This window comes from Antennarius striatus, chromosome 2 (assembly GCF_040054535.1).
Source record: "Antennarius striatus isolate MH-2024 chromosome 2, ASM4005453v1, whole genome shotgun sequence".
In the NCBI taxonomy this organism is placed as follows: domain Eukaryota; kingdom Metazoa; phylum Chordata; class Actinopteri; order Lophiiformes; family Antennariidae; genus Antennarius; species Antennarius striatus.
This window is the reverse complement of record NC_090777.1, coordinates 15,675,465-15,697,791: the sequence shown is the minus strand read 5'-3', so window position 1 is coordinate 15,697,791 and position 22,327 is coordinate 15,675,465. Positions and strand designations below refer to the sequence as shown.

General features: G+C 42.4%; 1 protein-coding gene across 6 annotated transcripts; it reads left to right on the top strand.

Moving 5' to 3' along the window:
• Positions 1-22,299, top strand: LOC137611410 (pleckstrin homology domain-containing family G member 4B-like). 6 transcript variants are annotated; one of them, XM_068339610.1, is made up of 25 exons: positions 1-308; positions 5,945-6,142; positions 6,560-8,789; positions 8,882-9,076; positions 9,363-9,483; positions 9,575-9,668; positions 9,848-9,934; positions 10,391-10,507; positions 11,061-11,159; positions 11,338-11,489; positions 11,632-11,770; positions 12,097-12,219; positions 12,302-12,499; positions 13,175-13,890; positions 14,373-14,804; positions 15,482-15,731; positions 16,025-16,114; positions 16,480-16,791; positions 16,876-17,046; positions 17,153-17,330; positions 17,412-17,528; positions 18,271-18,552; positions 19,563-19,771; positions 20,807-20,865; positions 22,119-22,299. In XM_068339610.1, exons 1-24 carry the CDS (start codon positions 306-308, stop codon positions 20,843-20,845), a joined length of 6,552 nt encoding a protein of 2,183 aa, XP_068195711.1. In that variant the 5' UTR covers positions 1-305; the 3' UTR covers positions 20,846-20,865; positions 22,119-22,299. The 6 variants fall into 6 exon arrangements, 5 of the variants coding, with proteins under 5 accessions (XP_068195711.1, XP_068195699.1, XP_068195728.1 ...); XR_011038623.1 differs by having other exon boundaries at positions 17,153-17,528; positions 20,807-21,101; positions 21,212-22,299; XM_068339598.1 differs by having other exon boundaries at positions 17,153-17,528.
• The last annotated feature ends 28 nt before the right edge of the window (positions 22,300-22,327 follow it).

Sequence of the window (22,327 nt, the reverse complement as noted above, 5' to 3'; positions counted from 1 at the left end):
GCAAACAGGAGCAGAGAGGAGAGAGGAGAGGAAGTCAGAGGCACAGAGAAGGAGGGAAGGAGAGGAAACAACAGACTGAAGGTTAAGAGCAGCTCAGCTGACGTCTCGCCCCGCGCTCACCCGGCTGGCTTCAGATGGTCCTCTCACTCAGCTGGAGTCGAGCCTCTGAGCAGAATGGATTTCATTTTGGCCCAGCGGCCCCCGGGCGGGAGCAGCAGATCTTTAGATTACACCCAGTCTTGTTGGATTACTTCAGAGAGCGCTGCCTTTGTGATGGATGGGATTGACAGCGTTCACAAGAGAAAATGGTAATACGACTCTGGGTGAAAAGTGGTTTATTATTTAGCTTGTTTGCTGTAGCTTTGAGATATATTACAACTATTTTTAAAGTTTAGTGACTGAAATGTGGGTTAAAAGGTCACTGCAGATCGATGCCAGGTTTTAGGTGTTTCCTACAGTGTGACAGACGGAAGGACATTTTATTTTGCTGATATAATTTTTTTTTTCCAGTAACATATAAACCTGTATACATGTTCTGGATGTCCTGTGGTGTTTCACATGCCTGGCATTTATCTCATAATCCATCATGTTTGGTTCACATGCTTCTCTGTGAGATGACAGCAGAGGGTCCAACACTTTTTGTCGCTCCCGCCTTACAAGCTGTCAAATAACTTCTTTAAAGTCAAGGCGATTTCTAGATCAGTCTATCATTAGAAAGTCAACTGACAGCATTTTAATGGAGGCTTGACTCTTTATCATTTATCAACAAAGTTATTATTATATTAACCCAAAAAAAGCAATTCTGAAATGACGCTTTACATCATTTGTATTTTGAATACTTTTTGATTTTGAGCTGCTGACTTGACAAAAACAACACTTTACCGTCTGGTCATGTGACATTTTATACAATAATTCAGTACTAGACGTCCTGTCTCATCACACATACTTTACTTCTTTTTAGAACATCATGTGATTTCCTGGAAACATGTAAAACACATTCCCCATTCAAAATACAACTACAGTCATTTATCTGTCCTCACTGACATTTTATGTTATGTCTGCCTGCGTGTTTAGCTCCAACGGCTCACACTCACTGCCGCTCTACGCAGAAGCATGTTGACGTCTCAGGTTGCAAAATATTAAAAGCAATTCCACAAACTAGCCACTGTATCTGCCTCCTTCCTGCATCACTGCTGACTGGCGTGTCAGTCAGGCAGGAGGTACAACAGATCCGGTGTGAAGAAACTGGCCTGAAAGCTTCAGGGAGGCGATACTGGGAGTCAGCGCAGTGAGATGGATGATCTGACCGGGGAAAATTGAACACCATCCTGATGAGAACATCTCTGAGTGTGTGTGTGTGTGTGTGTGTGTGTGTGTGTGTGTGTGTGTGTGTGTGTTTTACAGAGCGGGGCCTGAATGGTTGAACATAAAGTAGATGTTGTTCCATCCTGAACTGAATTTTAGAATACCCGCCCAGCTCCCCTGTACGTTTGATTTGGCAGGAAGCTGTGTGTGTGTGTGTGTGTGTGTGCGTGCGTGCGTGCGTGCGTGCATGCATGTGCGTGCGTGTGCATGCACGTGCGTGCGCACACTGATTTTTCCGCCCTGTTTCCTGCATATTTCGAATGTCTCTGAAGTCAGAGTCCATTAACCAGACTATTCCTGGGAGTGACCTCAATGTTTGTTCCTGCGTTGACCAGGTTAGACAGAGCATCCTTTTTTCTGTTAGTAGAAAGACGTCTTGTCCCGTCCCGCTGATTCAATGGAAATACGCAACAGTCCGTTCAACAGCTCAGTTTCCAAAACTACAAATCATCCCCCTGTCTGTACCTGGAGCCTGGATAGAGGCAGCGGATGCTTTCAGGACATGTCTGATGTTATAAAGAACATTTCAGGGGCGCTAACAGTTTGATTTAATGTTAAATTCAAGCAGCTGTTCAAAGTGTTGAAGTTTAACCCATCATTTCCAAGTTTCATTTTCAAAATCTTTCTGGCACATTATCTGAAATAAATATGAACCTTACTTTATCAGATAGAGTAACTGGGATTATCATTTAATCTGTGTGTTGTGGGCCTTAATATTTAATGCCATATTTTTTGTGTGTGATTAACATTGCTGAATTTTGTTCATCTAAGTGGCCGTGGTTGTTTGTCATGAAATCTGCTGGTATGAGCGACTTATAGATGAGATCATTGTGTCAGTGAAAGTTAAGCCACACTTTGGCGTAATAACATGTCTTGCGCACACACACATACACACACAAACACACAGCACAAACACATAAGCTCACTCAGGATGAGTCTGAAAACACACTTAAAGCCACGACTCATTCATAACGACAGGCCTCGCTGCCTCCTGACTGCTGCTTTGCAGCCACCTCCAGCCGCCCTGCTGATCGAGCCCATCATGATTAGTGTTTTGCTTCCGCCAGCTCCGATTTGCTGATCTCCTAAACATACCGTCTGGTCGTCTCAGCGCCTCACTGGTCACGTTCAGGACCCTTATCAGCCTGTGTTTGTGTCCAACCTCAGAGTAATGTGCTGGTTTGGGCTCAGGTGTCACCTGGGGTGTTTAAATATAGAGCAGAATGTCAAAGAGAAGTGCACAATCTTCATCCCCAGAGGTGAAGCTCTTAGCGCTGTAAATGTGTCTGCTGGTACGTCCTCTCTAAAACAGGGAAGCCTCCATCGTCAGCAGATGGATTCTGTTCCTTTGACTCTCAACAATCTTTTCTGAGCTGTAAATAACATGAAATAGTAAATTATTTACACAAAAATACTCAACTGGGATAACAGAAGAAGCTAAAAGGTCTGAGTCTATTTCTTTTAATCCCAAATATCTGTTTGTGCTGTTGTGGGAAAAGGTTTTGATGTTGATTCCTAGCGTTGAAGATCCAAAGTCATAAATAAATACAGAAATAAAGACAGAACATGCTCCCCTCAGGTAACCAGGGTTAATGGTGATACACAAACTACTATGAAAATATGAACTATGACAGTAAAGATAGAATCTACATGATGGTTGTGAATCAGGTCAGTTGACATATCACTGAAAGTAATAAAGTGTGAACGACAGATTTGGAGACGTATCACAGCTGGGGGATGGACTTCAGAAAATATGATGTCTATCTCACCAGTGAAGAATCTAATCCATCTGTTTTCACAAGGAGAGTCTTCATCACACGTCTGCTGTGACTCACTTCTGTGTTCCAGCCTTAATCTGTTTACTGCACAATTGGATTACGACATAGTTCAGATTGTCTGGCTGTGTCGGTGTTTCCTGTTCTCGACCGGTTGTCATTTGGAGCTCCGTGACACGACTCAAGGGTCGTAGCTGTGTCTATGTGATGACGGCTGCTGGTTTAAATAACACAGAACAGGACATATTTGACACAACAGCATGAAATGGACTTCTAATCAAAATATCTAGTTAACAGTTTAGATTAATTTATGTAAAAATGTTTAGTTATAAAATAATAAACACAAGAAAATGCATCAACATTTCCTCATGTTAAAGCTGTGATAATGAAGAGTGTTTTGAATGTCCATGTCTGCTCCTCTGCAGGAAAATCATTTGAAGTAATTTGTGTAATCCAGTGGGGATCTGTTTTTCTTTTTTATATTTTGAAGATGAAAAACCGCAGATATAAACACAGGAAATGGAGTATTTCCAGCTGATTTTGAGGCAGCATCAATGTCTTTGAAGACTGGCGAGTTCACAACAGTTACGCTCTGTGAATTTCTCAGGCTTTGTGTACATAAAACTGAAAAATTTCAAGGGTACTTCATTGGACCAGTAAAATGAGGAGAGAGACAGTAATTATGAAAGTAATAGGAACTTTTTGTGGTATGTTAAGTCATGAATAGATGTCAATCCTGGTGTCCCATGTTGGGTCACTTCTGGCCGTCATTTCCCGTCACTGCCGAATGAGAAACGTTTAATGGCTTTTCAGAACAAGCCAAAAATCATAAATTCAGTTGAAGATGTGCGGTGTGAGGGGATAACTGTCCATCAGGAATGTATAGTCATCATGTCTGTTTTCCTTTTTTCAGAGTTAAGTATTTAGTTCTTGTCCAGGCAGGAACCTGATTGACATCAGGAATGTGCGACGACTATTTCTGTTTCATAATGATCCTGCACAGAGATATTCAAACTGTCCTCAGCTCCCGCTCTGGGACATCCTATCCACAGTAATGTGAGCAGCGCTATTTCTCTCTCCGCTGAGTGAGAGAGAGATCTGAGTGTTTATATAGAGTTGTGTGAATCTGCAGTCATGCTATGCTGGCCCATACATCCCATTCATCCAGTAAACACTGTACAGAGACACGAGTCAACACGCTAATGAGAAACCAAATGACCAGCCAGGTATTACCGTGGAAACCATTAGTCAGCCTGTGTTTTTATTCCGTGAGGTAGCCGTTTAACTCACAGTGAAGCTTCAGTCATGTTTTGTCCTCCCCCCAGAGGCCTTCACACTTTTATTCTCCGATTTCCGTCACCAGGGGACCAAACTTCACCTCATCGTTTGTCTTTCTTTACATTCAGTTTAATTTCTGGAATTTCTAAACTGACACAAAACTCAGACCTCGCTCGCTGGCAGCTGGGAGTCGACACTATCTGGCTTTATTGGAGACTTGTTATGTCAAATCTCTCACGTCTCACTACATTTTAGGACCCATTAATTGAATTTGCACACAGTCCAATATATAATGTACTAATGAGCCCGCTACCCTCCTCCTCCTCCTTTTAGTTATCTACCCATGGCTTCCTCCTCCTCCTGCTGCATGTTATCAATACACACCATCACTGTGTTTCGTCCAGAAGGGCAGGGCAGACCTGATGAGAGAATTCTGAGTCACTGTGTAGCTGGAGCTTAGATCCTAATGTCAGGGGATGGGACAGGGAGGGTGGATGACCGCTGCTGCTTGACAGAGACGCATGAGAACAGAAACAGATGCTTAGAAACAACAAGAATACAGAGAGAGGTCAGTGAGGAAACCCTGAAAGGTTCAAAGAAAATCTGCTAGAGAGGCAGCGAGCCAGCGGTACGCATAGTTCATCACACCCTGAAGCACACGCCCTCGTCTGTTCCTCTTTCTGTTGTCTGTTCTTTTGTCTTCATCACAGCTGGGACTGGTAACATCCAACTGTACTGTTGACTCCTCACCAGTATAGTTATTTATTCTGCATCTACATGTGAAAACAAGTACATCGATTTCAAACACTGCATCTATCGAAACTTACATATTATTATTTCATTCATGCTTTGTGTTGGAATCAATGCATCCACAGGATGAGAGAAACAAACTAAATGGAAAGTGACAGGGGTAACAATGAACACATCTGTGGTCCATGAAGCTGTTGAGAATAAATTACCATCAAACATTCTCCTTAACCTAAGGGATTAACTTTAATCCTGACATGTAATATTACACCATGAAGCATTTCTTTGTGCCGTTTCCTGCTCCCACACAGGGTCAATGTAATTAACACAGGCCTGAGGAGAATACAAGGCAGAACTTTCACACATCAGCCTTCCTGATGCTACATATCTCCCACAGAGCCTCAGCCATGCATACATGTGCAATAACCCTGCGGGTCTGCTGCCGTGGCCTTTGCTGGGCTAAATAAAGCAGGGCCTTAAAGTGGGAAGAAGGCCATGAGTTCAGGTCAAAGGGAATGTGAAATCATAAACCAGGAGGAGAGCTGGCCTTGAGGCCAGCCATCAGGCACCGTGTTTACTTGGATGTTTTCTGTCAGACTCATGTACTATATGTTTACTGATGAACACAGTGTCCTAGTGTGTGTGTGTGTGTGTGTGTGTGTGTGTGTGTGTGTGTGTGTGTGTGTGTGTGTGTGTGTCTGTGTCTGTGTCTGTGTCTGTGTGTCTGTGTGTAGATGGGATGACTATCCTGAAGGTGATTTCTTCTCTCTGGTTTTCAGAACCTTTATTCTCTTGAGGGCTCGATCCAGAAATTGCTGTCAGCGCTTTACCCTCCGTTTGAAGCCACTGCCCCAACTCTGCTCAGCCAGCTCTTCCAAATCATTGATAGTCGTTACCAGGGAGACGCCCTGCGGTGCCTGTTGGACTTCCTGGTCCCAGCTAAGCACATATTAGACACTGTGCAGCAGGCTGCATGCGTAAGTCATATGTGAGTCTGATGGAGGGTTGACCCAAACCGTTTTCATTCTCTCAACCAAAACTTGGTGGGGCGGTTTTTATGTTACAGGTTTGCTAGCATCTGAAGTTTCTTTAATTGACAGATTCCTTGTTTATAGCGTTACTTTGACATCTTTACTCAGTTTCTTATTCAAATATATATACTGTATATATATATGTGTGTGTGTGTGTGTGTGTGTGTGTGTGTGTGTGTGTGTGTGTGTGTGTGTGTGTGTGTGTGTGTGTGTGTGTGTGTGTGTGTGTGTGTGTGTGTGTGTTTTGCAGCCCTAATATCAGAGGCAACCCTAACTATTCCGACTGGAGTAAATATTACAAGTCAAACAATAGTCCTGGATATAACTTAACCCTATGCTGTCATCGTCTTTGTCCCCCTGTAGGCCCAGTATTCTGATGTTCTCTTCCTGTGTGCCGGTTGGCCTCTGTGTTTGCGGGACCAAATTGTCATCCACCTCGCTCCCGTTAACCCCCTGCTGCTTCAGCCAGGTGACTTTTACCTCCAGGTGGCACCATTCTGTGACCAATCAGCTCGCATCGTGGTCTGCAGCCTTCTAGAAGAGGAGGGGCTAAGAGTGGAGCTGGTGGAGGAGACTCCAATCCCTGAAATTTTCTATCCTTGCATATTTAGTCAAAACTGGTTGGAGGAGATCAACCAGGGCCGCCATGGAACGCCCCTCAGCCAATGCCTGCTCGCCACAGAGCAGGGTGTGGTGAGGTTACCATGGGAACGTGTGGCCTTGCCTGAATTTGTGGACGTATCATCGTGTGCTGGAGGTAGCATGGCCTCTGCTCCGCCCTCATACCATCCATTAATAGCTCAACTTCCTAATCCTCCACCTCTTCCTCATTTTTCTGAGAACCCTTCATCAAATTGTTCATTTCCTATTTCACCAAAACAATATCCAGTAACCATTAAAAATTCAATTGTGGCCCCTTCTTCGCATCCCTCTTCCTTGTCCGTGGAGACCAGAATATGTCCAGCGAAACACGGCATTGCTGTGTCGCTCTGCCTGGTGGATACTAGAGCCGCCTCTTCATCGAGGTCAGTCCGAATAAAAGAAGCTGAAGCAGAGCAGAAGTCTCTTGTCTTGTCGTCTCCTAATACGTGGGACAGCTGCTTTACTGGGACGGCCACAGCTGTAAAAAGCAGCACTGCTTCAAATAAATGCACCTTAGAAAGTGGAGATAAACATCTGCTCACAAGTGCAGATAGCAGTGTGATTGTGTCTGACAATACAGAACATAAAGGAGCATACATTATCAAAAGTGGATCAGCAGACCAACGTGTTGCTGAAGGGGATTATATTGATATTATGCACGCAAATATGCTTTTTGAAAAAGCGCAGTCATTACGTGAAAGACAGCAGAAATTAGACACGCAGATGCAACAGTGCACACAAACTGAACAGAAATCGCAAATATATTCACACGACAAAGCTGAAACGGACGTGAACTGGCAAACTCAACAACAGCCAAACACACGTTTACCACCTCACACACAGTCACCAGCACATGTGCAGTTACCAGTAAAACCACAGGTGCATTCTGGATCAGAAGCTGGTGTATCATCGAGGTCCAGCATGTCTTCAGAACTGGGACCTCCATCCACTCTCCACCATTCCCAATCTCAACACATTCACTTGGACTCTGTTGAACCCTCTCAGTGTGTGCGTGTCGTCCGGTTCTCAGAGAAACCCTGCACACCATGCATGAGAAGGAAGCAAGGCGGAAAGGTGTCCAGAGCTCAGGAGCTGAGGTGTCGATACAGAGACTCCTACCAGGCTGCTATACAAAACCCTGTTAGCATCGGTCAGAAGAAAGAGAGGGGAAACATGCTGACTGTGATGGAAGAGGATTGTGATTTTTCACACTGTGATGACAGACTTCCAGAGACTGACCCAAGGGATCCATGGTGTAAACTTCAGGAAGTCTGGTTTGATCATGGAAACCAAAACCAGTGTTCTTTATCTGTCAACACAGATATATGTAAGGAATCAGGGGAAAGGAATACTGTTACATGTTGGAAACCCGGCGATACAAATATGCCCACTTGTATGGATTTTAGGGGAACCAGTGGTTCTGCATTCAGTGAGCGACCAGAACAGACGCCTGACAGGAACACTGTGCAGTTTAGGGAACCAAGGGATGCACACACTGCCAAAACTTTAAGTTTACACAATGTGAATGAGACAAATTCAACAGCAGCAATAAATGCTAACAGAGCTTGGCCGTGCTTAAATGATCCTAAACAGCCGCATGTGATCTCCGCTCAGCAACATGGACTACCGAATTCAGCTGGAGGTCCAGAGGTTGGCGTGAGCCTCAGGCCCGGTGAAAGACTGCAAAGCAGAGCCAGTGCCTCCAATGTTTCAGTTCCACAGATCAGACGGGAGTCTCTGCCGGATGGAAGACTTTCGTCTCTTTCCACAGCTGTAGTAGAGACTTCAGAGAAATGTGAACTGGTCCTTGTTGAAGGTCAGAATGTTAGGAGAAGAGAAAATACCGACCCCAATGAAGAGATTCCCCAGCTTCATGTCGTCAAATGTAAGAAGACCACAGCTTTCCGACTGGTGTCACCCAAGATCATCAGGAGGAAGACAGCCAGTCCAGGTACAGTCTCTCCTTTACAGTATGACTGTGGATTGTGGTGAGGGACTGTGAGGGATGAGATAATCAACTCTCGTAAAACAATTACTGTCCAGATTCTACAGAGGGTGTTCAGCATGGCGGTTTGTCGGTAACCAGCAGACAAGGTCGCCAGGCGCAGTCGAATCCACCTCCAACAGCTCAAAGGAACTCTCAGCCGGCCTCCACCCACCCCAGACCTGACAACCTCCCCCTTGGGTGCCCAGATCCCAGAACCCACCCCCTCTATTCAGGAGTAGCATCTCTCACAGGTGCTTTAGTTTGTTAGCTAGTTAATGCTGTGCACCAGTTGTTTCTAACACAGAAGCATGAAAATCAATAATAATCTATCTGTATTGCATGAGTCATTAATACACAAAAGAAGGGTAAGAAAATAACTTTATTGTGTGTGTCATTGATGTTTACACTCGGACGTATTGCTGATGATAGTATGAGGGGTATAAGAAGTTTGAGAAATGTGCTTTAAAAGAAGGAGAGCAATCTTTTCTCATATACTTTCTGTTTCTCCCTTCACCTTCGGCTTGTTGTTCGTCTCAGGAGGCAGGGATAGGACAGGCAGAGCGATAGTTGAGCTCTATGGAGACCAACAGGGATGGAGTTCAGCGGTAACAAGCCAGGACCTCTTCAAGATGCTGCTCTACTTCCACTCTATCACCAGGTATCATCTTCATACCAGTCAAACGATGCATCAATCAAGACAAACAAGCAAACTCAATGGATGTTTCAGCATTTTTTGTCACCTTTTTTAGGAGAGAGATCAGAGAAGCTGGGATGATGATTATTTTTGATGCAAAGGAAACAAATCCCCAACCACAGCTTTACAAAGCCTTGATGGCATTTCAGGTAAGGAACAGAAAGAGCTGCATCACAGATACTGTCGATTAGAGTTGAGTGTCGTTTGGTGCTGTGGTGTTCTGCTCTGTTCAAATGATGAACTCTGAGTGAATCATTCAACTGTTCTTCAGTATAAACATTATATTCAGATCTTAAAAGAAGTGGGATTTTTGGGGTGTTTGTTGCAGGAGCATCTTCCTCACACAGCGAACAGTGTTGTGCTGCTAGTGAACAAAGAGCGCAGCCCTCGACCAGAGAAGTGTCCCGGCATCCAGGTCAGATTCATCCTGTAGTGTCTTTGCTTTACCTCCCAGCATGATTAGATACCCTGTTGTTTGGTTAGCTTTGAATGGAATTCAGGCTACGCTCATTGACTTTACTGATGTATTTTCGCTTCAGTAGAGGAATTAAAATAATAGTTAGTGGCTCATCACTTTTGTTCAGGAAAAACACCCTGAAAACACCTGGATCAAAATGAAATTTGATGCTCACAACAACCAGAGGATGAATTATAACACACTATTATAACACTAGTTATAATAGTTTTTGAAAAACAACTTTTTACTTTTCTCAAATCATGAATATTAACTATAATATTTAAGTTATGTAATATTTACTTTAAACATTACTTGTCCCCTCCCTCCGTTCTTGCCATATTTTGCACAGTTGGAATTGTCCTGGGTTAATAAAGAACTTTTTAAAACTGTGTGAATCTTGCTGCGTCTAAACAGACTGAACTGGTGACGTCGATGAAAGCTTTGCTCAAGCTGGTGGAGGTCAGTCAGCTGAGCCCCCGTCTGAATGGTGCTCTGTCTCACAGCCACTGTGAGTGGATAGAGCTTCACCAGGTGAGACCATCACATCAGCACCTTATCTCTGCCCAGGGGTTAAGCAGGGATAGTCCAGTATACCTTTATACAGTTTATGACATGTTTTATATGTGCAGCTCATTCCATCTTTTCCAGTACTGTACAATGGTATTGTAATGAGAGCCTGATGCAGTAACCGGCGTCAGGACCGACATTCAAGGGTTGTGACCGACATCAAGATGACAGAAATATCATCTTGTAACTAGAGATTCAAAATGTGAAATAATAGTCATATATTTATGGAAAGTTGCAAACAATTGCTCAGATTTACTGTACATGAGAGAAAAAAGGATGCAATCCTCCAGGTATGGGCTGAAACAGCAAAAGAGAGAAATGACAACCCTAACGTGATCTGAGGTCATCTGGAGAAAACCCTACATACTCCTTCATTAAAGTGGGTCCGTCTATGAGAAGAGGGCTCGATCATTAGAGTCTGCTCATCGTCTTCGTCTCCCTGCTTTGTAATCAGGCTGTTCTGTTCTTCACTGCTTATGATTTGCTTTTGCTCTTCTTTGCATCTCTTGTTGTGTAGAAACTCTTTCCGTTTGTGTCTGACCTTCATAAAGCATCCAGCCTTCTTCTGAGAGCCATCAGCCAGTTAGAGAGCCCCCAGAGGATGGACACTGTGCAGGTACCTTCATCCTGTTCGTTGAATGTTTCCTTACGTTGTCATTCGTCCCTTTAAAGCGGGGTTTATCCTGAGTCATGTTATTATTATTATCATTAGGTTATTTCTTATTGGTATTCAACACCATTGCTGATATGTAGGAGTTATTGATTAGTTTGATTTTTATGTTATTGTCTGACAGACTGTGCAGCAGTGCATGTTGGACCAGAGGACGCTGATGAAGGATGTGCTGGAGGATAGCCGATTGGTCAGCCTGCAGAGGGAGGGCGGAGCCATCCTGGCAAGGCTGAGGAAGGAGAGTGACCTTAGATACCCCCATTATGAGAACCTCAGGTAGGAACACATCTCTTGTCTTCACCTGCTGCACGACCTAGTTTTCTGCGTCATGATTCACTGTGAATGATTCACTGTGATGATTCAATATTCTTGCTGTTGTATTTTGTTTCTGAATGACCTGAGCCTTTCTTACATGCAGTGATGCCGTGGACTCCGTTACCAGTCTGTACAACCACGTAGAGGAACAGGCTCACATCCTGGTGCGGAGGACAAACAAGTCACTGGAACACCTGGAATATCTGCTGCAGCTCAGAGAGATGGAGGGGCTGTTCATGCAGGTACATTCAAATAAATCAGACGTACAAAACTTTCCTCAGCATTAAGCGGCTTCATGAAGGCCAGCAGAATCTGAGGATGGTGACAAGTCGATCAAATTTAAGCCACCGAATTTCAGGATTTTTTATTTTAATACTTGGTGACCTTACAGACATCAGGTCACTATACACACTATAGGACAACAGATATACACTATGTCTTCTATAGGAGGTAGAGGATTCATGAAAAAAAAGTGCTTTACATTAATAAACATGTTGGCATATCTTGGAATATGTGTATACTCATACTGACAACCACACACAATGTTTTGCATCCTCTGTCCCTGCAGATGCAACAGTGGTTTCATGTAGAGGGAGAGCGCCACCTACTGGAGGCTGAATTGGTGGAGGACTCTGGAGAGAGAATGGAGCAGATCCTCAACAGCTTCACTAGCTTCCTGATTGAAGCAAATGTGAGCCTACGTATTTATTGTTTCTCTGTTCTGTCTGTGTTTTTGTGTTTCTCAGTCTGAATCTCTCTCTGTCCTCCGTCAGGACCGAAGGCACCACGCCATGACGTTAGTGTCGGAGGCAGAGCGACTCCAGCAGGGTGGACTCTCCTACCCAGAGACGGAGGTGTTTAGAACTCTGGTTTGCACCTTCAGATCAGGGCTGGAGGACTTTCTGTGCAAGGCAGAGGCGTGTGGCCGAGAGCTGCAGGTCATGGTGAACGTGTGTGATTTTTGTGAGCAGGTTGGTATAAGTACAGAAGTCATGTGTGTGTGAGATCAGAATGCAGCCAGTTGTCCAGTCCTGTTGAGATATCTATTCAGCTGAGTTTGACCAACATTATGAAAGTCATTCATTTGGTTGGTTGTCAAACTATTGTATACAGTATTTATGTGCAATTTAATTTAACTATTTTTTGCAAGGATATCCAAAGGATTGAATATACAACAATACTAATGACTTTTTCAAATTGACATACTTGTTTACATCAGAAATTCTTCTGTGGCATAATTCTATTGATGTTATCATGTTATTTTTAACTATCTATCTGCCCATCCATCTCTATCGAGAGATATTGAATATTGTTTTGATGACCCTTTTCCTTTCCAAGGTGATTTTACATTTCTAAAGAGAAATTGACAAATTTGTTTTTTAAAGAAAAGACATTTTCATATGAAAGTTTTTGTTTTAACTTAAAGCCAGCAGTTAGCTACCTGCCCACCTAACCCTAATGGAAGCACTATAAAAATTACATAAACTACAATTCTAACATTCAAATCAACAACAATTTCAATGAAATATCTAAAGTTATATTTTCCTTCTACCTTTGAATCACACTATAGAACGCCTGACTGACTACCAACAAAAAGAACTTTGATTTTTATTGTTTTGCATTTTTTGATATTTATCTTCAAACAGGCTACAGCTCTGGCCAGTGAATGTACTGAATACTTAGATCAGACTCAACCCAGAATCCCTGCAGTGCAAAACCATGAAAGCCCAACATCTGTCAGTAAATCAAACACTCCAATACAAGACCAAGAGTCTGCAGCGAGCGCTGCGTTCTGTTGGCAGTCTGACAACCACACGACTCAAGGCTCGACTCCATCCATCCTTGGTGTCATACCATCAGGCAGCGACATCTCCATCCTCCAGACTTTCCAAGACAGATTTCTGCAGTTCAGCCCAGAGAGATTTCAGGAGGTAAAGGCCCAGGCCAGTGCCCTGCAAGGATCCAGGGGGATGCGGGCTTGGAATATCGCCTGGTTGAGATGTCAGGAGGCCAAGCAGCAGCTTCAGGAGAGGATTAAGGACATGGGTGAGATTTATCTCCACCAAACAGATTCTGGTAGCTGGTGTGAACAACATTACGTGGATGTGGTGAGCACCAGTATTCAGACACAGTCCCCTGGTGGCCAGAGTCTGGTGGTACAATCAATGCCTGGGCCTCGCCACCCTCAGTGGGAAAGCATCATGTCAGGAGAGGTGGAGTTAGTGAAGAGAAGACCAATGCTGGGTGGCAACAGCAGCAATTCAACGACTGCAGGCTGCAGTAACCGTCCAGCCAAAGCTGAGGATCACGCGGAGGCTGGAGAAAGCCAGGAGTCAAAGGTCAATCCACAGTCACTTCATAGGTAAGGTGGTGGTTCATTCATCTCATTAGGAATTAGTAGTTAGCTAATAAACTGTATACAATTTCTTGAATAATACTAGCTATAACCCAGTTTGCTATTGGTGATTATATATTATAAACAGTATGTGGAGCTAGTTCAGCATTAAATTTCAAATTATTCATGTAGTAAAAATTAAACTCTATTAAACATTTGCATTAAAGTAATATTATTGATTTTGAAAAGTAAATACAAATCTCTTGTAATAACCTTGACATTAGAACATTCTTACTCCACACTCCACAGAATCACGTTTTCTGCCTTCTCTCTTATTGTCACCGAGGCTTGAAAATTAGGATTCCACTCACTGAAGTGTTGAGATCATGAATCATTCTTATGATTGCACCGTTCCCTGGAAAGGAAGTCTATACTCATCACTTTATAACTAATGCATCATTTGGAATTTTAATATTTCCCCATTAATTTTGTGTATTACTTAATTATAGGTCTGGGGAAAAGACAGACAGAGAGACGAGGAGGCAGTGGAGCAGAGCTAGGAGTGAGAGAGATGCAGCTGCCATGTCCCAATCCCAAACTGTTGGCTGCCAGTGGTTTCCATGGGGACGGAGTACCGGAGTGAAGTCTGTCAGTGAGGAACCGTCCACCACACCTGGGTCATCCACTCCTCCAGAGTGGCAGGTCCGATCCCCATCATCCTGCTCTCACCGAGGCCAGCCATCCTGTCGGATTCTCCAGGAGGCTCAGAAGTTCCAGCTCTCCCGCCACGGAAGCTTCTGCTCAGAGGAGTCATGTATGAGTGACCTGGGGGCTGCAGGGGGTAATGGGACTTTGTCCTGCAAGCACTCCAGCCTGCCTGCCGGGAGATTCGAAGGGGGGGTTTGTGTGGCAAACCCACAGGAGAGTGTCAGCAATGCCATGTAAGTTTTCCAGATGAAGTAATTCACTTTTAAGACAGTATTCTGTGAGTTGACTGAGAAAATCCAATGGAATGCCTTTTATTTATTAATTTTGTGAGTCTTGAACTCTTTTCTCCTTCTAAGCCTACAATGAAGCGTGACAGGTACTGTTTCCTCTTTTTTTCAGTTCTCTCTTTCTCTTGTGAACACATTGATTGCTGAACAGACTTACCAGGCATCAACCTTCTGTTTACAGTGACTGCTGGTGAAGCGATCTGTATAACAGAAAATTAAAGAACTCAATCACAAGCAGATATAATCCATTCACAGTTTTAATTTCAATTAATCAATCAAATTTTATTTGTATAGCCCAAATTTACAAATTTAAATTAGAGCCTATCCTAGCTGGCTACAGCCGGGATGTGGGGTACATGTACGCCCCGTTGCCAGTATCATGCATATCTGCATTTAACTAACAGATATGCAATTATAGTAGCACAGGACCAAAATAAAACATAATTATTTAGGAAGTAAACAAAAGAAAGGCAGAATAACAAATTGTAGGAGGGTCTGTCTACACAAACCTTGGTAAAAAAAATGGCACTAAGAAGGTTTTTATTGCAGATACTAGCTAATATTATTATTTAAATTATATGACAACTAGCTTGCACCAATGTGTGTTCTCTTTGTGTTACCAGGAGGCTGCAGCGTGTCCTGGAGGAGCTGGTGTTCACAGAGAGGGAGTATGTTCGCTCCCTGGGTTACATCTTGACCCACTACCTCCCCCTGCTGGACAGACCGGACATACCCCAGGACCTCAGGGGCAAGAGAGGCGTCATCTTTAGCAACCTGGAGAAGCTCTATGACTTCCACAGCCACTACTTCCTACCAGAGCTGGAAGCCTGCCAGAGAGAGCCTGCAATGGTCGCCCGCTGCTTCCTGAGACATGTGCGTGTGATCAATATAAATATAATGAATGGATAATTGTATATTGAATGCATAGAATATTGCCTTAAGTTTGTTTTTTTGGTTCAAGTTAGTTTTAACTAAAGATATAATTAGAACAATTAGGTTGAAATTAAAAGAAAAGAAAATCATTTGTAAAAATATGTTAATTACAATCTACCACAGAAATCTGTTTGTACAGTGAATTCTAGTATAGCTGCATATATATGTAGTAATTAAGAGTTTATTTATTTATTAATTACGTACATTTTCTATTATGGTTTAATTTTTCATAGAGTGAAAGTTTAGGTCTGTATGCTCTGTACAGCAAGAACAAACCTCAGTCAGACGCCTTGATCCTACACCGCCGCCATGACATCTTCAAGGTCAGTCTGTGTGTCTTTGAATTAATTGAGACATTCAAATGGGAAATTGTTGCGTGATCTAAAGCAGATATTGAATTATAATTCTCTGTGACTAAGCTTTACTAATGGCTGACATAATGGTTTCTCTAAAATATTTTTGACATTAACATTTATGAAGCATCTCTGAGTGTTCAAAATACTGTAGTGTTTACTTGTGAGTCTGCAGTGATGCACATGCTTGAGGTTCTAGATGCACAACTCCATCTGTTTGGTAGCCACAGATGTATTTTCAGCTTTGATGTCTCAAGTTGCCGTGTTACCACTGACCGTGGGACTGTTAGTACAATGGTTTTCAGCTTTTTGTCCCACTTTGCTTCCCCTGGCAGAGGAAGCAGCAGGAGCTGGGGGACATGATGGACCTCTCATCCTACCTGCTCAGACCCATACAGAGAATCAGCAAGTACAGCCTCCTGCTGCAGGACATTCTGACTCTGGCTGGGACATACAGGCCAAAGGACTTGAACCAGGACACGCTGCTATCGTCTAGTGTGTGTGGCCAGGATGCATCTGTGCCTGATCTAACCAGCAGTGAGAGAGAGCGGGAGAAAGCTGAGATCCAAGCTGCTGCAGACCTGGTTCGGTTTCAAATGCGCCATGGCAATGATTTACTCACCATGGATGCCATCAGAGACTGTGATGTAAGATATGATGAAAAACTTATATTTGATGGACTTGGTGGACACGCGTTAAATGATGTTGACATCTGAACTTTGCTCCGTCAGGTAAATTTAAAAGAGCAAGGTCAGCTGATTCGTCAGGATGAGTTCACAGTTTTCTTTAGGAAGAAGAAATGCATCCGCCGCATCTTTCTCTTTGAAGAGCTCATCCTGTTTAGCAAGACGAAGAAAACACATGTTGGCAATGATGTTTATGTTTACAAGCAGTCATTCAAGGTTTGCTCATATTTGCCTTGAAACTTGAAACCTCAAACCTTATTTTTTGCTGTCGGTATCTATAATCCATTTTAAATCCCTTTTGTTTCTGTCTTTTCTATCCCAGACAAGTGACATCGGGATGACCCACCACTCAAGTGTGAACAGTTTGTGTTTTGAGATCTGGTTCCGCAGGAGGAAGAGTCAGGACACTTACACCCTGAAGGCCCACTGTGTGGAGGTGAAGAAAGCCTGGACCACCGACCTTGAGAAGATTCTGTGGGATCAGGCCACTCAGAATAGAGGTTGTATTAACACCATAATAGCAAACCAAAACAGCTTCTTTATAATTTACTGGGGACATGTGAATATAAATTATGTTGCAGAGCTTCGTATGCAGGAGAGGGTGTTCATGGGAATGGGTCGCAAACCTTTCATGGACATTCAGCCCAGTGATGCTGCCATCTGTGACCGAGCCATCAGCTGTGTTCTGCCTGGGAGAAGTAAGAACAACACTGACAAGAAATGTCTCCCAACTAGTGACAATATTCTCCACAAACCAGGTTCAGTGTCATTCGGCTGGACCTGGACCAAAACATGTCATTTAACTATAGGAAGATAAATGAAGGAATGAGTCATTTAAACAATTTAAAGAGATTTTAAGAGGTATGTTCTCTCATCTCTCCTTTCAAAATAAAAAGAAGAAAGAAAAAAAAAGAAAAGAAAAACTGAAAATAAGAAAAAATAAAGGAAATTTTGGATTCTTTTTGAGGTATTTGTGAATATGAGTTTGACATTAGACGTGGTTTTAGCCATGTTAGCAGCGGTTGATTGAAGCTCAATCACCGACAGCTTAAAATTTGTTGTATGTTTTATGGCTACATTGCTGCAAACCTACTGAAATACCCATGTCAGTACGCTAAAATGCTAAACTAACAAAGCAAAAAAAACGTCTCCTAAATTCTAGCATTTTAACTCTGAGCTTGTTAGATTGCATATATGTTGAAGTGCAGTGCAGTGCATGTTGGTAGTGCAGCTAGCATGTCATTGGATCTTGTTCAAATTTCTACATCTTCTGCAGTCTGTTTTTGCATTTGACAAAACAAATTTAATAAAGTAATCTTTGTAAGAGAGTTAACTAAATGTAAATCTTCTTACAGATGCAGCTCATGCTTGTGGCCTCATTGCTCACTGACCCTGCTTACTGTATTCTTATTGATGACGTCTATCTATGTCTGTCGTCAGTCCCTGTGGCGTGTTGTTCATACAGGGGCTTAGAATATCCACGACCACACTCCATTGGATCTGGCAGCACTGCATCCACCACCCTTAGCCAATCATCTTCCTCCTCGGGGCGGGGATCACTGCCCCCTGCTGGTTATCCTGGGAACCAATTAAACGGGGTCGAAACCAGTCCCATCATCTGCTCTTCCATTGAGGCTGCTGCGGAAAATGAACTTAATAATCATCATCTTCATCATCATCATCTGCATAATTGTGAACTCTGGAAAGTTCATCATTCTCAGAGTGAGTGTTGACTTCTGATCTCAGTAGCATCAGAGTTTTTTTTCATATCCTGTACAGTAATCCCTCGTTACTTGTGGTTAATGGGTTCCAGGACCACCCGCGAAAAACCAGTTTCCGTGATATAGCAACAAACTATTTATTTAATTTTTTACGGTAATTTAAAAAAATTTATGAACCTTCCTCATACTGATATTAAACCACCTGATATCTGTATGACCTTTTCCCACACTCTGATAGCCTGTTTAAAGCGCTTTTGTATTAAAGAAAAGTGTTTCTTTAAGACACGGAAGTGTGCTGCGTTCCGTGACTCTCAGAACGCAGTGCACACACGGATGCTGTCAGCCAACAGCATGTGCGTACTATATCACATGACTACCTACTACAAATCCATGATGTAGTGAGGTCATGCATCTTGAAGCACGAATAAGCGAGGGATTACTGTATGTGCATTCCAGATAGTTTTTGTTTCACATTATAATTTTGCTGGCAAGACCTGTCATAGCATTCCTGCATGCTTTCATTATTGATATGGGTTCCATCTCCCTATATTTGATACTCCATTACTTTTCAAGTCAAATATTGTCTCCATTAGAAATCAGCTACGGAGGGTGGACTGGTTTTCCTCTTAAGACTTAAGACTCCTCTTTTTTGCTGTCACCAAGTTGTCTTCTGTGCGTGAGATCAGAAAGCACAACTTAACAAACAACTTTAACTAACACTGAAACATTTTGTCTGACTGTTGCTCTGCCTTGGAATTAGCTGGGACCAATAGACTTTTTAATTACGGGAATCAAAGCAGAAATAGGATTGTGAATGTGACACAACTGCATCTGCTTGTAGTGAAACTGTTAACACCATCTACACTCAGAATTCTCTTTAAGCTCTATTCTTTACCACTGTCATAACACTCTATTCTGCGTTTATACAGAATGGAGGGTTGAAATAACTGTCCAACATTTACACCTTGAGCAGGCTAAGTTAACATGGCGGATGCATCTATTGTGTTTCAGCTTTAGCAGACAGCACCAACTTATCTGCAGAATGCATCAACTTATTAAGCAGCTTAGACCACAGCTGCACAGCTCCATTGGTATCCCAGAATTCAAAGCCATATCCACCACTTTGTCGGACCCCCAGCCTGAGGAGTAACAGCTGTCCAGCAGTCGCCAGAAAGAAACCAGGTGTTGTCTCCAATTCTCCACATCTGGATAACTCTCAGGTACAAGAGGCCAAAATGACCTGGTGAGGTGTGTGTGTGGTAAAACTGTGTCCCAGTTCAGGGCTGCATCCTTTGAAGAACCGGTTCTGCAATGGTGTGTCCTTCATCACTGAACTCTGTTCCTGTCGCCTAGCAACAATGAATTTGATTAATTGATTAGCTCTCACTACAGTTGTTTTAATAAATGTTGCACAGGGGAAGTAATCAAAGTAAAAGCTGTGGTGTCAATGCCATAAATGCCCTTTAGTCGGTTCTGGTAAAAGCACAGCCACATTTGAGACTATGAAGGAAAGCGGGCATTGAACATTTACCATCATGGGTGATCCTGACTACCCACTCCACCGCGCTCTGGACGGACAGCAAAGCTCTTTGTCAGATAGTCATTCAGCTTTGCAGTTGTACAGGGAGTGTTTCCTGCCTGCTGACATGATGTCTTCAACACAGAACTCTCTGCTACCTTAACCTGCAATGACAGACACAGGCTGTTTACACTATCACATATTTGCAGTTTACTTTTTCCATTGTACCAGTTATTGTCATATATTCAAATGTCCTTATTTTCATGTAGATCTTCATATCTCTTCTGTTTTTGACAAAACTCTTTTACAATCCATATTATTTGTCCGTCCATCTAAAAGATTTTGTAGTATAGATAACAATAGTAGTAATACCATTTGTCATAGCAAGTAGAGAAAGCTGTAGAAATAAAAAAGAAATGTAATTTAATTTAGAAATGCAATTTAAATTTTTACTTTTTACATTTTCCTGTGTATTATTATTAGAAGAACGTGAGATGCGACATTCATTCCTCAACTGCTGAGGGGGTTACATTGATGGTGCTCTGGTTTGGATAAAGAACTTTCAAATGTACAGTCAGTGTAGGCAGTGACCAGTGATATATCCTCTTAGGAGATCAGATGAAAAATTAAAATCTCCAGGCTTTCCATTCATTTACATCATCAGTATTATCAACCATGAACAGTTCCTGTATGAATTAATCATATATAATGTACTATCCTATATTTTGCATTGCAGAGTGGTGACATTATCATCGGCAAATCAACAGAGGTGTAACCCTGGATTCCACGCAAAAGGTGAAATTATAATTTCTTAGATGTGATATATAATTAAACTAAAGATAATAAACAAAAGTAGGACATGGAGAAATAAATAATATGACATTAGACCTATTTGATAAATTGAAGTAATGATTTCCTTTTGCTGCCACTAATACAAACAAACCACTACCTACAAAAAATGAAATAAAGTTCAGGGAAGCTGCTCTGACTCAACGATTGTACTGATTGCTAGACTGTAAGTTCCATTTTAGGTCATTTAAATGCCATTACTACTCCAAATATGAAAGTACTATTCCTTGACTTACCAGAAACAATAACAGGACATAAAAACAACATGTAACAAAATAAAATACAGGTACAGGTCATTTTGAGTTAAGTCGTTCTCGATTATACAATGGTTTTCATAGAAAAAACATGGAAAAATAATAAGTTTACATTATTTCACCCAACTTAACATCTGTCCATCACAAATATTTGACTCTTAAAATCGCTAGAAAACTGTTAAAAACACATAAAACCATGTTACTGTACAATAATCAGGAGGGAGGAGTTATTGTCGGTCGGAGGCAGAGTTGTAATCAGAAAGATCATCGCCACTACCACTATCTTCACGAGCCTTTGCTCTATTAGCAACAATAAAGTCTATGATCAACAGTATCCATTGTACGTAGCCTGATGCTCTGAGATGCTCACAGAGACAACAAAAAACAGCAACAAGAAGGGGAGTTGAGTGTTGGAGATCCTTCAACACAGCAGTGCTGCTCAGAGGGGGATGTGACAGAAAGGGGAACTACAGGACTAGTCGAATATGGCAGCGCGCATTTGTTTGTATCTCTGAATGTTTCTAAGACAAATGTTTGTATGTTGAGGACTACCTGTAATTGAATTATAGTGCACCCTCGTTATTCGCAGTTAACTCGTTCCAGGAACCACACGCGAATAACGAATTCCACGAAAGAGCGACAAACTATTTATCTTTTTGTTTAAGGTAATTTAAATGTTTATGAACCCTCCGCAAACTGATATTAAAACACCTTCTATCTGTATTTACTTGTACCACACTCTTATCGACTGTTTAAAGCACTTTTGTGTCTCAGGGAAGTCCGAGAGTCACGTAACGTAGCGCATTCCGGATGCCGTCAGCCACGAGAATACGGTACCACGTGACTACCTACTAAAAATCCGCGATGAGTTGAAGTCGCACGTGTTGATGCGCGAGGGATTACTGTAGATTAATTTATTAATTTGTACCTTGAATGTTGTCACAGGTCCACTTACGCTGCCCTGTTGTCTGGTCTTCATCCAAACGGATGGCATCAAGTGAAAAACATTATTCAGTGTTGGTGAACAGTCTCAAGTGTCTGGTCACAAGGTCTGGCTTTAAATGATTTATTGAAAAAATTATGGTTTGGTGTGTGTGTGTGTGTGTGTGTGTGTGTGTGTGTGTGTGTGTGTTGTGTGTGTGTGTGTGTGTGTG

What these genes read in the sequence shown, in the direction of transcription:
- LOC137611410 (XM_068339598.1), top strand. An exon ending in GAGGAAGACAGCCAGTCCAG is followed by an intron (nt 8,790 to 8,881) that starts GTACAGTCTCTC and finishes ATTACTGTCCAG; the next exon opens with ATTCTACAGAGGGTGTTCAG. An exon ending in CTGTGTTCTGCCTGGGAGAA is followed by an intron (nt 17,529 to 18,270) that starts GTAAGAACAACA and finishes GTCTGTCGTCAG; the next exon opens with TCCCTGTGGCGTGTTGTTCA.